Source organism: Bufo gargarizans, chromosome 6, assembly GCF_014858855.1.
Source record: "Bufo gargarizans isolate SCDJY-AF-19 chromosome 6, ASM1485885v1, whole genome shotgun sequence".
NCBI lineage: Eukaryota > Metazoa > Chordata > Amphibia > Anura > Bufonidae > Bufo > Bufo gargarizans.
The window spans coordinates 28699895-28717333 of record NC_058085.1 but is presented as its reverse complement, the minus strand read 5'-3'; the positions used below and the strand labels follow the sequence as shown (position 1 = coordinate 28717333).

General features: G+C 43.3%; 1 protein-coding gene across 1 annotated transcript in view; it reads left to right on the top strand.

The window, feature by feature from the left end:
• The window catches only part of LOC122941912 (zinc finger protein OZF-like), a 79982-nt gene extending 68313 nt beyond the window's left edge, over nt 1–11669 (top strand). Inside the window, exon 4 of the mRNA XM_044299410.1 lies at nt 10118–11669. Coding sequence (XP_044155345.1) covers nt 10118–11529 — 1412 coding nt within the window. The 3' untranslated portion in view covers nt 11530–11669. The remainder of the gene's footprint in view (nt 1–10117) is intronic.
• Nucleotides 11670–17439: the final 5770 nt, after the last annotated feature.

Here is a 17439-nt window from a genome sequence, read left to right as displayed (position 1 = left end):
TTGAGTGCAAGAGGCCTAAGTGGCTTGTGAATAAGTGGAATTAAAGGGGTTTTCCAGGTTTTTTATATTGATGACCTGTCTTTATGACAACTCCACTACAGACATTGACCATGTCACGCAGATAATACGCTGCAGCGGCCCGTTTATGCCATCTGACTGTAACTAGACTGGCTGGTTATCTTCCCCAGCATCGTTGGTCAAATATGTGCGGCACGCAAGTATCTTGTGTTAACTGTTTGCCTCTGTAGTAATTGATCTAGCACTACCTATTTTGTATCTAATGTGAGGGGTTGTACTATTTGTACTAAGTGTGAGGGGGCCATCAGGCCCACTGGCCCAATCTTAGTATTATCGTTTTACCTGTTTAACCAGCAATTGATTAACCAGTATATCTGACCAGTGATTACTGGTGCTGTAATAATCTGCTAGATGCTGGGTCGGATTGCCTATGTTAACAACTATATGGATATTAACTTGAATACTGTATTTGTGTCCCCTGATGAGCCCACTGTATATATTGGGGGCGAAACGCGTTGGAACTAAGGGACCTATACTTTTAATCTAATGACTTTGTGAACTTTTGTCACCAATTTGCAATTAAGTTGAAGGTGTCTTTCCAAGGGTATAATCCGACACTGCAGAAATTGAGTATACTATTTATTTTCATGTATTCATTATTTATTATATTCTGTATTTACAATAGGTCATTGAATAGACCCGTTTCAGGCCACCTTACCAAGGTTTGCCTCTATAACCCCCTTTCAGGGCCATTCGAGGGCTTTTAGGAGGTTCCTGAATATGGGATCGCCCCTATCGGGCGGCTATTCCGTACTGTAGGCAGGGCTAAAAGTAAAGGTTGATAATTTGTTCCCATCTGATCACCTACACCTGTGCCTACAGCACTGCCCTAGCCTGTAATTTGGAGTACTAATTATTATATTTATTTACTTATTCAAAAAAGTTGTTTATTTTTCATTTGGGTATTTTTAGCATTTATAGTAAAGGCTAGATTTTAAATTAGGGTGGTAGTCTGTGAATTGTCTATTTTGATTCATACTACCTTTAGCATATTGACCCTTTGACGGGTTAGTGTCTCAGCTGTGACACACTATCTTTAGGATAGGTCATCAATATCAGATTGGCAGGGTTCTGACACCTGGCACCCCCACCGATTAGCTGTCCGTGCGTGTCGTCTCAGCTCTCTCTTTCTGCTTGCTGTCTACAAAGCATCGGCGAGCGGGCTGACAGACAGGAGATAGCACACTTGCATGGGGTGTGCCTTCTCTTTATACAGCTGATCGGCGGGGGTACTGGGTGTTGGAACCCCACCGATCTGATATTGAAGACGTATCTTGAGGATAAGTCATAAATATTAAAAGCCTGGAAAACCCCTTTTAAGAACCAGAGCGTTTGGTGCTGAGTGTAATTCTGTGGGTTGTTTGAGAAATTGCAAATAGTTGCATATAATTTATTGCAAAGGTCTTTCTGTGCTAAGTGTTTGTATTTAGGTACTGAGTCACTGACATCATTTAAAACCCTTGTGTTTTCTGAGTACCCTGTTAAACGGAACCTGTCATCAACTTTATGCTGACCTCACTGAGGGCAGCATAAATTTGTGACAGAAATGCTGATTTCAGCGGTGTGTCACTCATGAGCTAAAAGTAAGTGGTTGCCGAGAACCAGCATCATAATCATTGCAGCACAGGGCTTGGAAAGAGTCACGTCTACCTCAGAAGAGTCCTGGTTATTCATAATCTCCTGTTCTCCCCACCCATCTGCTGATGATTGGAAAACTTGGTAGAAGACTGTCAATCAACAATAGATGGGCATGGAGAGCAGAAATTTATGAAAAACCATGACTCTTCTCAGGTGTCCGTGACTCTTTTCCAGGCCCAATCGGTAATGATTGTGATGTTGGTTCTCGGCAACCACTCACATTTAACTTTAAAATGACAGACCGCTGAAATCAACTCACCTGTGTCTACTTTATTCTGCTGTTAGTATGGGCAACATAAAGGTGATCACAGGTTCCCTTTAAAGGGAGTGATTTGTGCTCTCAGGTGCCATTAATTGCACTACAGGCCTCATTCTGAGCTTGCTCGCTTTGGGCTTGCTACAATGCTACAGTATAGTAGGTGGCTTGTGAATAAATGTAGTAAAAAAAAAAAAATTTTTAAAAACAAGGAGCAAAGAACCTGTAAGCAATCTAATTTTTGTTTATCTTCATTGTTTTTTATAACTGGGATAATGGCTCGCAACATTGGATCTGCCACAAGTATGCACAAATGGAACAGGCGTTCCAGGGTAAATACCACTCTGAAACATGCGAGAATGAGATCTGGAAGAGAAACATGCAACACTGAGGTCAATTGAAAATCTTGAGGAGCATGCTGCTCACTGAGCAAGCAGTTCATGGGGTAGATATGGAAGTTGGAGATCAGATTGGGGATCAGCAGGAACAGGCAAGGAGCGTGATTAATGTAGTTAGAGGGAGTAGAAAGGGATCCTAGAAGAAGGCCAATCCTGTTTCTGTGCTTCCAAGCATAATTAAGTTGGGCAATGATGCAAGGGTGTCAGTTTTAGAAATGGCAGCCCTAGCAGATACTGTTGTCCATAACAGCTGGGAGAACAGCCCAACTAGTAGTCAAGGGGATGGTTATAGGCGATTCTATAATCAGGAAGATGGATAGAATAATTTGCCGCCAAGACTACCTCAACCGAACTATTTGCTGCCTCCTTGGTGCCAGGGTTTGGCATGTGGTGGAACAGGTGGATAAATTATGGGGTGGGGGGGAGCATGGGTTTGGGGATGACCCAGTCTTCGTGGTCTATGTTGGTACCAATGACAGAATCAATGGTAGGTGGAAGGCCCTTAAAAATTATTTTAAAGACCTAGGCTCCAAGGTGAAGGGAAGGACCTCCAAGGTAGTCTTCTCTGTATTACTGCCTGTGCCATGCGCTACACAAGGCCGTCGGGAGGAGTTTAGGGAGTTAAATGTATGGCTTAAGTATTCAATATGCGAGAGAGAATCTAAATCGCACATCCTCATTACTATGCTTTTGATATAACAACTGTTTTAAATTTCAGCATGATAAAACATGGCTATACAGCACTATTATCAATCTATTGCTATGCACTATTAGGAGGCATTAGTATACAGTTTGATCAAAGAGCATAGGCCCACTTACCACAACAAGGTTGCCTCTTCAAGTGGAGACCTACTCTAACTTTGGCGCGGCACTGTGCGGCGACTATCGTGCCCCCACACCGCTCCAGCAGGCAATGGGACCCAGCAGCCACACAGCGCCCTCACTGTGTGGCAAAGCCACCTAGGCCCTGGGCCCCATCACTCCACCAGCACAGCACAAAATCAGCGATGGCCACCCTCCAGCCCCGCATAATGTGAACAGGTGCAAAGAGCCATGTTTTATCATGCTGTAATTTAAAAGAGTTGTTATATTAAAAGCATAGTAATGAGGATGTGAGATTTAGATTCTCTCTCACATATTGAATATATTCGCATAGACTTTCCCTTCCCCCCCCCCCCCCCCCTCTAGATCAGCACTCCTCCCCATTCGGCTCAGGTGCTTTTAATTAGCAGAAGTCTGCAAATGGTTTATAAATAGAGATGTCGTGAACATCAAATTTCAGTTCACGAACGCAAATTTCCTCAAATGTTCGCGAACTGGCAAACCGGGCGAACCGCCATAGACTTCAATAGGCAGGCGAATTTTAAAACCCACAGGGACTCTTTCTAGCCACAGTAGTGATGGAAGGGGGGGACTAACACCTGGACTGTGGCATGCCGGATGGGGATCCATGGCAAAACTCCCATGGAAAATTACATAGTTGACGCAGAGTTGGGTTTTAATCCATAAAGGGCATAAATCACCTAACAATCCAATTTTTTTTGAACAACGTGGTTTAAAACATCCAGTGTGTGTATACGATCAGGTATGATGTTGTATCGATCAGGTAGTGTAAGGGTTACGCCCGCTTCACAGACATTGACAGACCAAACTCCCCTTTTAATGCACCGCAAACAACCGCCAATGGCCACAGTACAGTCTGTGTGGGCCTGACACACACTGGCTTGCAACTGCTATTATATTTATTACAGAGAAATAATAAATTGACTTTAGTTTTATCTGCAAGGTATTGTGACACCCTGTATGAATGGTGTGCACACAGTACAATCTGTGAGCCTGCAGCCTCTCACTGGCTTGCAACTGCGATTGTGGGCCAGGCACTCACTGCAACTGTGGGCCAGGCACTCACTGCAACTGTGGGCCAGGCACTCACTGGCCCACAGACTTTTTTTATCTGCAAGGTATTGTGACACCCTGTAACGGTATGTCACGGTATGTGACACCCTGTAACGGTATGAGTGGTGGCCTGGCCAGTGGCCACAGTACAGTCTGTGGGCCAGACACTCACTGGCTTGCAACTGCGATTATATCACAGAGAAAAAATAAATTGACTTTAGTTTTATCTGCAAGGTATTGTGACACCCTGTATGAATGGTGTGCACACAGTACAGTCTGTGAGCCTGCAGCCTCTCACTGTCTGGCAACTTCGATTATATTTAAAAAAATAATAAAAAGTTTGACTTTTTTTTTATCGGCAGGGTACTGTGACACCCGATATGAGTGGTGTGCACACAGTACAGTCTGTGGGCCTGCAGCCTCTCACACACGGGCAGGCAACTGCTATATATATATATATATATATATAAAAAAGCAGACTGATGTACCAGCCCTAAAAAGGGCTTTTTGGGGTGCTGTCAGGACGCTGTCCTTACAGCAGATGAGTCCGTGGACACAGAACACTGCCCTAGCTATCGATTTCCCTATTAAATCAGCAGCAGCTACACTGTCCCTCCTCTCACTAAGAATGCAGCTTCCGAATGAATCTAAAATGGATGCTTTCCAGGAGGTGGGAGTGTCTGGGAGGGAGGGTCTGCTGCTGATTGGCTGGAATGTGTCTGCTGACTGTGAGGTACAGGGTCAAAGTTTGCTCAATGATGATGTATAGGCGAATAGTTCGGCGAATAGTTCGGTACATCACTATTTATAAATTCTTCAGTTGGTGTTCCTGAGAGGCTGTGAACAGGTGAGCTCTTTGCACCTGTTCACATGCGGTGCTGGATGGTGGCCGTCGCTGCTTTTGTGCTGTGCTGGTGGAGTGATGGGGCCCAGGGCCTAGGTGGCTTTGCCGCACAGTGAGGGCGCTGTGTGGCTGCTGGGTCCCATTGCCTGCTGGAGAGGTGTGGGGGCACGATAGTCGCCACACAGTGCCGCGCCAAAGTTAGAGTATGTCTACACTTGAAGAGGCAACCTTGTCGTGGTAAGTGGGCCTATGCTCTTTGATCAAACTGTATACTAATGCCTCCTAATAGTGCATAGCAATAGATTGATAATAGTGCTGTATAGCTATGTTTTATCATGCTGAAATTTAAAACAGTTGTTATATCAAAAGCATAGTAATGAGGATGTGCGATTTAGATTCTCTCTCACATATTGAATGTATGGCTTAAGTCTTGCTATACAGCAGGAGGGTTTTTGTTCTTAGACCACTGGGCTGACTTTCTATGGGGAACAGTTAAATGGGAGCTGCTGCACTGGGGGAGAGAATTTTGGCTGGGGTGGCAGTGCATTTAAACTAGGAATGACGGGCAGGATATTATGGCTATAAATATGGAGGTAGACAGTTTAGAAAGGGGTCAAAATACATTGGTGGGGGGAGAATTAGAAAAGTGGATAAGGAGATCCATCAGTTACAACCCAACTCATAAGGAGGAAAAAAATTATCATAAAAAATGAATTTCCTAAAAATTTGATGCCAACTTAAAATGTATGTTCACCAATGCCAGAAGTCTAGCAAGCAAAATGGGAGAGCAGGAGGCATTGGTACTGGAGAAACATATTGATGTAGTTGGTGTTGCTAAGACATGGCTGGACTCATGATTGGACTGTAAATCTTCAAGGTTTTTCACTGTTTAAAAATGACAGGGCTAACTGCAAAGGTGGTGGTGTATGTCCGCAGAGGTGGTGGTGTATGTCCGCAGAGGTGGTGGTGTATGTCCGCAGAGGTGGTGGTGTATGTCCGTAGAGATGGTGGTGTATGTCTGCGCAGGGCCGTAGATAATTCTTTTTCCTGGGGGGGGGGGGGGGGGGGGTTCAGCTTTCTCAAATTATAGGACTTTATCTAGCAGACACACCAGGGTTTGAAAAAAATATACCAGCCATAGCATTCATAAACCAATCATTTACCTTGAGCAATACCGATTTAGTTGTTTGACACCATATGGAAAAAACATGTTTTAAAAAGACTCGTAATTGGTACCTACCCAGTCCAGTCTGGAGTGACAGTCTATGGCACACATGACATGCTAGCTTACTCTTGTAATTTCCATAAGAAATTGCGTTTCTTTATTGTTGAGGAGACTAGAGTGTGAGAGACTAGAAAAAATACATCAAACCATGCAGCCTGCACAATAAGTGATGTGGACCAGCATGGTGGTGGCCAGTTCCCTCAATTCATAAGAGTCTGGGGGCTGTACTAAATATATGAATTGACACTGTAGCCTGGTGTAGGGGGTGGGGGTGGTGTCCTCACGCTGTGTGCAGCCCTGCACAGCCGACAGCCAAGGACCAGGAAGTGGTGAGTACAGAGCGTTCACCACTTCCTGGTCCTTCGGTACTAATGAGCGCTTCCATAATGGAAGTGCTCATTAGTATTCACCTGGGGGAATCAGCGGGGGGGCACCCGGGGGGGGGGGGCAAAGAACAACATAGGGGGGGATTGCCCCCCTCTAGCGACGCCACTAGTTAGGAGGACAGACACTCTGGGGGGGGGGGGTTGAACCCCCCTATCCCCCCCTTATCTACGCCCCTGTGTCTGCGTGCTAGGAGTGATATGAAAGTAAGGATGAGAGAAATATCTGTGGATGACAGTTGCGAAGATGTTGAAACCTTGTGGCTGGAATTACAGAGGGAAGAAAATAAAGGAAAAAATAATTTTTTGTGTGATCTGTAGACCTCCCAGTGTCACTGAGGAGATAGAAGATCAACTGTATGCGTCAGTGTCACCAAACATCTGCCAGTTAAAATCAGATAGTAGCACATATCCTTTTTTCAATTTTTTTTATTCTGATTGTGCATTTTTTTTATTCTATTTCTGGAACATGATTATGGGGGCGGCCATCTTGCCTGAGCTGTTAACAGAATTTAGTAAGCATTAAGAAAATAGCTTTATGGCAGCCTCATGCTCCATAGACACAATGGTCAGGAGAAATTTCTAGGCATGCTCTGTGACCTGTGCAGAGGTCATTGTACAGGGAAATAATAGATAAGCTCTAACAATCACCTCTTGTGAATAGAGAATCCTGTCTTCTCTATACACAGAGGGGATATCATTACAGGCAGGATTAGAATGAGTTAACTGCAGTAAAGCGTACAGACCAAGAAGTGACGCCAATTATTAGACATAGTGGACTGTGCAAAAACTGCAGGATTTTTGGTTTTAACTAAAGAACTAAATGAATTATCTAAAGGGGGTAATAAAATCAGCTAAACTACACATTGAAATACAGGTGTCTAAAGAAAGTAAGACCAACCCCAAAACATTCTTCAAATACATAAATGCTTAAAAAAAAAAAAAGGTCACAACATGTAGGGCCCCTAAATGATTGTAATGGAATCAAGAGAAGGCAGAGCTCCTAAATGTTTTTATAAAATTTTTTGCCCGATATATACAAGAGAAAAGAGGTCATTTCATGAGGGTGGTGCCACTGGTGTAAATATCTCAAATAACACACTTAAAGGGGTTGTATCACCCAAGACATTAGGGTCATATTGGTAGGATATGCCCCCAATGTCCTACAGGTGCAGGTGCCACCTCTGGGACCCTCACCTATCTTTAGAATGGTGCCCGCAAAGTGAAGGAGGGCACATGCGCTCTCCAGTCATTCAGCAGTTTCATTGAAATGAATAGGAAGCAGACTGTGCAAGCGCCGCCACCACTCCATTCTCTTCTGTGGGACTGACGGAAATAGCAGAGCAAGCGCACGGATATTTTTGGTGCTCCCATAGGAATGAAAGGAGTGTGGCTGAGCATGTGCAGTGCCCCCTCTTTCACTCACTGGGGGCATAGCCTGACAATATGCCCCCAATGTCTGAGGTGAGACAATTGCTTTAACTGGCTGAGTGTAGATAAGGTCCTTAATATGCTAAAAGAGGTAAAAGTGAACAAGGCCCTGGGTCCAGATGGATAACACCCCTGAGTTCTAAAGGAACTCCGTTCAGTTATTGCTGTTATTGCTATTTACTGATTCTTTAACCCTTTGGCGTCTTTCACACGGGCGAGATTTCCACGCAGGTGCAATGCATGAGGTGAAAGCATTGCACCCGCACTGAATCCAGACCCATTCATGTCTATGGGGCTGTGCACATGAGCAGTGATTTTCACGCATCACTTGTACGTTGCGTGAAAATCGCAGCATGCTCTATATTGTGTGTTTTTCACGCAACACAGGCCCCATAGAAGTGAATGGGGCTGCTTGAAAATCGCAAGCCTCCGCAAGCAAGTGCGGATGCGGTGCAATTTTCACGCATGGTGCTAGGAGATGATCGGGATGGGGACCTGATCATTATTATTTTCCCTTATAACATGGTTATAAGGGATAATAATAGCATTCTTAATTAACCGAATGCTTAGTGAAATAGGGCTTAAAAAATATATATATTTAACTCACCTCATCCACTTATTCTTCTTCTTTGCTGTCCAGGAGGAAAAGGACCTGTGGTGACGTCACTGCGCTCATCACATGGTCCGTCACATGATCCATCGTGGATCATGTGATGGACCATGTGATGAGCGCAGTGACGTCACCACAGGTCCTTTTCCTCAAAGAAGAAGAAAGAAGAGAAGCCGGGCTGCGCAAACAAGTGGATTTTAACCCCTCCATCACTATTTTACTAAGCATTCTGTATGAAGAATGCTATTATTTTCCCTTATAACCATGTTATAAGGGAAATTAATAAAATCTACAGAACACCTAACCCAAACCCGAACTTCTGTGAACAAGTCCGGGTTCGGGTCTGGGTACCAAACATGCCAATTTTTCTCAAAACGCATTAAAACGCTTTGCACTCGCGGGGAAAAATCGTGCATGTTTCCGCAACACATCCGCATCTTTTTCCGCAACGCCCGTGTGAACCGTTTTTATCTTCCTTGAGCCTTTTAATTTTTCCGTTCACATAGCTGTATGAGGGCTTATTTAGTTGTACTTTCTAATGCTTCCATTTAATATGGCATGCAATGTAGTAGAAAGTGGAAAAAAATTATCCAAATCGGGTTAAAAAAAAACGCAATTCCGCAATACCTGTACCCTTTATTCTCTGGGTCAGTACGATTACAACTATACCACATATGTATAGGTTTTTAAGTCTAAATAGTGTAAAAAATAAAATTTTCACGGTCATTAGCCGCGGGTCTCTGATGTTTGAAACAGCGGAGACCCACCGGCCATGGCGCCCACTGCACGCGCGAGTGCGCGCCATGTTTGCCCATAGCTCAAGCTCTGTACATGTAGGGTGTTAGTAGTGAAGGGGTTAATGACAGGCATTGTACCAAGGAACTGGCGCACCAGTGGTGTGTGCCCATGAATGTGGTACCCATTTTAAAAAAAGGGGCTAGGTCTTCACCAGGTAATTATAGACCAGTAAGCTTAACATCCATTGTTTGAGGGGCTTACACGGGACTACATACAGGATTATGTAACTAATATAATAAGTGATAGCCAACATGGTGTTTACTAAGGACAGAAGCTGTCAAACTACCCGAGCTGAGTAGAAGCCTGGACAGAGGAGTGGCGGTGGATATTGTGTACTGAGGGGAAATAACTATTGTTATAGGGGGCAAATTGGGTGGGGGTTGCAGGGATATTGCTAGATTGTGATCCGTTTGACCACCACTGTTTTAGTCAATTGATACTTCAATTTAGCACCATGCCTTTTGTTTTGTATGGAGTTTTTTTTTATACAGAAATGTAATAACATTTTAATAGAATTTTATGGTATATTATTAATTAATAATGTGTTTTATTCTTGGCAGATGACTGGAATATAGAGAAACATCGGGTATCTTCAGATTTTGAAGCAGATGATTGTGATATTATACAAGATATATATGAAGAACATGCCAACATCCAAGATATACCCTCATCCATTCACAGCAAAAATGTATCACTTGATCTTTTTAAATATGTCCAAGCTTCTGATTCATCACAGACTGTAACAGAAAATAAAGGTCTCAGAAGACGTGTTAAACATCAAACAGCTAATGTAAGAAAGAAGACATTTTCATGTTTAGAATGTGGTAAATGTTTTAGCTATAAATCAGGATTTGTTAGACATGAGCGAATTCACACAGGGGAGAAGCCCTTTTCATGTTCAGAATGTGGGAAATGTTTTAATCATAAATCACATCTTGTAAGACATGAGAGAATTCACACAGGAGAGAAGCGATTTTCATGTTCAGAATGTGGCAAATGTCTTAGCCGTAAATCAGATCTTGTTACACATCAGAGAATTCACACAGGAGAGAAGCCGTTTTCATGTTCAGAATGTGGGAAATGTTTTCATCGTAATTCATCTCTTCTTAAACATCAGAGGATTCACAAAGGGGAGAAGCCATTTTCATGTTCAGAATGTGGGAGATGCTTTCGCTACAAATCAGCTCTTGTCACACATCAGAGAATTCATATAAGTAAGAAGCCATTATCATGTTCAGAGTGTGGTGAAAGTTTTCAGAAAAAATCAGCTTTTCTTATTCATCAGAAAATTCACACAGGAGATAAGCTATATTCATGTTCAGAATGTGGTAAATTTTTTAACCATAAATCACATCTTGTTATCCACCAGAGAACTCATACAGGGGATAAGCCATTTTCATGTTCAGAATGTGATAAATGTTTTAACAGTAAATCTGCTCTTGTTATCCATCAGACAATTCACACAGGAGAGAAGTTATTTTCATGTTCAGAATGTGGGAAATGTTTTAACCAGATATCACATCTTGTTATCCATCAGACAATTCACACAGGAGAGAAGGTATTTTCATGTTCAGAATGTGGTAAATGTTTTAACCATAAATCACATCTTGTTGTACATCAGAGAACTCACACAGGGGAGAAGCCATTTTCATGTTCAGAATGTGGGAAATGTTTTAGCAGTAAATCTGCTCTCGTTATCCATCAGACAATTCACACAGGAGAGAAGCTATTTTCATGTTCAGAATGTGGGAAAGGTTTTAACCGTAAATCACATCTTGGTATACATCAGAGAATTCACACAGGAGAGAGGCCATTTTCATGTTCAGAATGTGGTAAATGTTTTCAACAAAAATCAGTTCTTGTTAAACATCAGAGAATTCACACAGGAGAGAGGCCGTTTTCGTGTTCAGAGTGTGGGAAATGTTTTAGGCATAAATCAGTTCTTATTACACATCAAAAAACTCACACATAAAATAAGGTATCTTCATGCTTAGCCAGTTAGTGACCGCCTTTGCATGTTTTTATGGTGGTCACTAACTGACTTTATTCCATCAGATACTTTTTTTATTTTTATATACAGTGAGCCCCATTGACTCTGCTCTTACTAGATGGTTTTTGACATTGGCCCTTAAAGGGGCTGTCTCATCAAGGAAAATGGAGGCATATCACTAGGATATGCTCCCATTGTCTTATAGGTGTAAGTCCCACTGGGACCCGCACCTATATCGAGAACGGAGCCCCGCACGTGAAGGAGGGCACACTGCGCATGCGCAGCCACCCTCTATTCATTTTCTGTGGGGCCAGCGAAAATAGGCGAGCGCTGGCTTAGCTATTTTCGCTCGCCCCATTGAAATTAAATGTAGCGGGGGCCGTGCATGCGCGGTACAGTCCCATTCACTTCTATGGGGAGTCGGCTTGGTGGTGGCTGGACCACAGTCCTCCAGCCACCACCTTGCCGGGCTCCGTTCTCGATATAGGTGTGGGATTTTAGTGAGCATCATTGGATGTTGATTGACCCTTGACCTCTGTAGGGGCAGGAACAGAGAAAGGTTTAAATCCCCCAACACCAGGGTTTCCTATCCCTACAGAGGACAGGGCGGGGAAAAATCTCTCTGTTCAAGGAGATGAAGATGCTTACCACTACACCATATTTGGAGGATCGGGAGGGCTTGCTCTGGTTAATCAGGAGCCTGCTCCCTTGCCCCTGGTGGGTTAAGCCGGGGTTGCGCGCCCAGCGCGTTGGGCACTTTGAAATCTCGTCACTTCCAGCAAAGCAGGAAGTGACGGGAACGGTGTGTGGCATCCTGATCGGCATAAGCGGCAGAGCACATGGAGATGCAGAAGTCAGTCGCAGTGGTTAATTGTGGCAGCATGTTGGGTCCAGAGCCGCGATCACCAGGAGATATTCCAGCGCCACTCTCCGTAAGTTCCCCTGTAGGGAGAAATGATTCATGTCCACACTGTGTCGAGTGCGCTATGTCTGGTCAGGGAGTCATTTTGATCCCCCTCTCCTCTTGTCAATACACTTGTGTGTGTTTTTGGGGCTTAAATATATATTTATATTGTGTAGCCCCCTCCTGATTTGGTCTGTTCTCACCTATTAGGTTTCAAAGGAGGCACAGAAGAAACCTAAAAAGCCATCAAAGTGTATATCATGTTTCAAGCAGCTTCCAGATAATCATCCTAAAGAATTATGCAAGGACTGTATTGCAAGTATTATTCACGAGGAACAACCCTCACTAATGGATGATTTCAGTGTTATGATACAGGAAGAAGTTAAATCCTCCTGGTCTCTCTTATCTACAACTCCTAAGGGTCCTCTTTCTCCCAAACGACAAAAATTAATTTCACCCTCATCCTCGGACTCTGAGGACATGGGGGAGGATGCCTCATCTTCCAGGCATTGGGAGGAGGAGGACATTAATTCAGAGACGGAATTCTATGAGGGCGATAGAAGGTTCTATTTCGCTGTGGATGAAATGACAAAATTATTAAAGGCAGTGAGGGCCACTATGGGGGTGGAAGAGGTGCAAAAAACCCATTCCATCCAGGAAGAAATGTTTGGGGGACTAAGGGTTAAAAAGACAAGTGTATTTGCCATTAATGACAGCATAAGGGACATGATTTTTGAGGAATGGTCGGACCCCGAAAAAAACGTCTGGATGTGTCCAAGGCTTTCAAAAACCGTCTGCTCTTTGATCCAACAGAATCTAAGATATTAGATGAGATACCTAAGATAGACGTGCCAGTGGAAAAGGTCAATAGGAAGACAGCATTACCTTTTGAAGACGCATCCCAGTTATGGCTTCCCTTGGACAGGAAAGCGGACAGTCTGTTACGCAAATCATGGGAAGCAGTGATGTTTAACCTTAAATCAAATATCGCTGCAACATCTGTCGCTAGATCCACGTGCCTTTGGATAAACGAGCTTGAAAATCCTATTAGGGATAAAACCCCTAAAGAGGAGATATTGAATTGTATTCCCTTGCTAAAATTGGCCACTGCTGTCTTGGTGGATGCCTCCGCCGAGTGTTTAAGATTTTCAGCCAAAGATGCGGGCCTCTTCAATGTGGCTCGCCGAGCTCTTTGGATGAAGTGTTGATCAGGGGACAAGACTTCTAAAATGAAGCTGTGCTCCATTCCATTTTCAGGGGAGTATGTTTTCGGGCTCGTACTGGATAAAATCTTGGAAAAAGCCTCAGATAAGAAAAAAGTTTTTCCCGAGGACAGACCATACAGAAGGAAATATCCCTTTTGTTCTTCCTCGGGTCAGGATAAATCATATAGAGGAAAGGGAAAATCAGTACGCTAGAGCTACCCCAAGGGGGGCAGAGGTAGGGGTTTTTACCCTATTTCCCAGAGCAAGCCCAGCGATAAACAATGACGCCAGTGTAGGGGGAGACTGAAGAATTTCCTGTCATCTTGGGAATTGATTTCCCCGAACCCCTGGGCTCAGGAGAGTATAAAGTCTGGTTACCAAATAGAATTATCTTCAGTCCCCCCAAACAGGTTCATTGTGTCCAGCCTCAGGTCTCTGACCGATCAGGAAAGAATCTGGCAGGGTGTACAAAACCTTTTAAAAATGGAAACATAGAAACATAGAATGTGTCGGCAGATAAGAACCATTTGGCCCATCTAGTCTGCCCAATATATCTGAATCCAATGAATAGCCCCGGCCCTATCTTATATGAAGGATGGCCTTATGCCTATCCCATGCATGCTTAAACTCCTTCACTGTATTTGCAGCTACCACTTCTGCAGGAAGGCTATTCCATGCATCCACTACCCTCTCAGTAAAGTAATACTTCCTTATATTACTTTTAAACCTTTGCCCCTCTAATTTAAAACTGTGTCCTCTTGTGATAGTTTTTCTTCTTTTAAATATGCTCTCCTCCTTTACCGAGTTGATTCCCTTTATGTATTTAAAAGTTTCTATCATATCCCCTCGGTCTCTTCTTTCTTCCAAGCTATACATATTAAGGTCTTTTAACCTTTCCTGGTAAGTTTTATCCTGCAATCCATGGACCAGTTTAGTAGCTCTTCTCTGAACTCTCTCTAGAGTATCTATATCCTTCTGGAGATATGGCCTCCAGTACTGCGCACAATACTCCAAGTGAGGTCTCACCAGTGTTCTGTACAGCGGCATAAGCACTTCACTCTTTCTACTGCTTATACCTCTCCCTATACATCCAAGCATTCTGCTTGCATTTCGTGCTGCTTTATTACATTGTCTTCCCACCTTTAAGTCTTCTGAAATAATTACTCCTAAATCCCTTTCCTCAGATACTGAGGTCAGGACTGTGTCGAATATTCTATATTCTGCCCTTGGGTTTTTACGCCCCAGGTGCATTATCTTGCACTTATCCACATTAAATTTCAGTTGCCAGAGTTCTGACCATTCTTCTAGTTTTCCTAAGTCCTTTTCCATTTGGCGTTTCCCTCCAGGAACATCAACCCTGTTACATATCTTTGTGTCATCAGCAAAAAGACAAACCTTACCATCGAGGCCTTTTGCAATATCACTTATGAAGATATTAAACAAAATTGGTCCCAGTACAGATCCCTGTGGAATCCCACTGGTAACATGACCTTGTTTTGAATGTTCTCCATTGACTACAACCCTCTGTTGTCTGTCCCTCAGCCACTGCCTAATCCACTCAACAATATTGGAGTTCATGCTCAATGACTGCAGTTTATTGATAAGTCTTCTATGTGGGACAGTGTCAAAAGCCTTACTAAAATCCAGATAAGCGATGTCTACTGCACCTCCACCGTCTATTATTTTAGTCACCCAGTCAAAAAAATCTATAAGATTTGTTTGACATGATCTCCCTGAAGTAAACCCATGCTGTTTTTCATCTTGCAATCCATGGGATTTTAGATGTTCCGCAATCCTATCCTTTAATAGGGTTTCCATTAATTTGCCTACTATTGATGTCAGACTCACTGGTCTATAGTTGCTCGATTCCTCCCTACTACCTTTCTTGTGAATGGGCACGACATTTGCCAATTTCCAATCTTCCGGGACGACTCCTGTTACTAATGATTGGTTAAATAAATCTGTTAACGGTTTTGCCAGCTCACCACTAAGCTCTTTTAATAATTTTGGGTGTATCTCATCAGGCCCCTGTGATTTATTTGTCTTCACTTTAGACAGCAAACTTAGAACATCTTCCTCTGGAAGTATTAATCAGGATTCCAATTTCAGAGCAAGGACGAGGTTTTTACTCAAATCTATTCCTAGTGGAAAAGAAAGGGGGCTCTTTTCTTGCCATTATAAATCTAAGATCCCTGAACAAATTCATTTCTTACCGAAAATTCAGGATGGAGTCTCTAGGGTCCATAATTCCCCTAATATTTAAAAGATGCCTTAATGTGCACGGTGGACCTGAGGGACACCTACTACCATGTTCCAATTTATACCAACTCCCAGAAGTTCCTGAGATTCGCCATCAGAGACCACAGAGGGTTGATACATCATGATCAATTCACGGATGGCCCTTCCATTTGGAATTTCCTCCACATCCAGGATTTTCACAAAACTTGTAATCAAAATAGTGACTAATCTTAGTCCCATACTTGGATGACTTTCTCCTAATCGGCGACACCGAAGACCACCTTTTGGCAGGCTTAGTCACTTTCCTGTCAACACTGAGAAAACTGGTCTGGATAGTGAACACCGAAAAATCAAACCTACAAACGTCAACACAAAAATATGTTTCCTGTTTTTTTTTTCAAGACTCTCATATCCAATCCACTCTTCTTCCCCAAGACAAGGTAAAAAATCTGTGAGACAAAATCTGAATATTTCAAAAGAAGAAAATATGCTCCATAAGGGAAGCAATGAGTCTCCTGGGCCCACTCACATCATGCATACCTGCAGTACCTTGGAGTCAACTGCATTTTCGATCTTTACAAGCCTGGATTCTTAGAGTTTGGAACCGACAACAGATTACTCTGGATTACAGAGTGTCCGTTCTTCACATGGTAAAGATTTCCCTAAACTGGTGGGCAGTCTCAAAAAATCTCTCAAGGTGAGTCGTGTGGAAAAAAGTCTTATGTACAAATCATGATGGATGCAAGTCAGTTAGGATGGGGGGCGAAAATGGGGGACCATTATTATCAGGACTCCTGGCTCCAATCGATCAGCTCTCAATCCTCAAATTTCAGAGAACTAAGGGCAGTATGGGAATCCCTGAAGGCTGCAGAAGGAAATCTTCAGGGTCTCCACCTAAAAATTATTTTGGACAACACTACTACCGTTGCCTATCTCTCCCATCAAGGAGGAACAAGATCAAAAAATCTCCTGTCCTTATCCAACAAGATCTTCAACTAGGCAGAACAAAATGTGAAATCCATTTCCGCTATCCACCTCAAGGGCTCACTGAATCTAGAGGCGGATTACCTCAGTCGGAGGAAATTAGACCAGACAGAATGGCCCCTGAACGCAGAAGGTTTTCAAATGTTAGTGGACAGATGGGGCATTCCAGAAGTGGACCTGTTTGCTACAAAGGAAAATACGAAGGTGGGAACATTTTGTTCCCTAAACCCCCGGGACAATCCCTGTGCATTGGATGCATTTACCCTGCAATGGGACTGGAGTCTCAGCTACACCTTTCCTCCGCTTCTGCTCATTCCCAAAGTGATTCAAAAGATCTACCAAGACAATACAATGTTAATCGGAATGACCCAATTTTGGCCAAAGAAAAGCTGGTTTGCCTCCCTCAACAAGCTCTCCATCTCGGATCCTTGGCCTCTTCCGGCCATTAAGGATCTTTTTCATCAGGGTATGATTCTGCACCCCATTTCAGAGTTCCTGAAACTAGCAGCCTGGATCCTGAGATACAGATATTGAAGCATCAAGGTCTTTCGGACAGAGTAA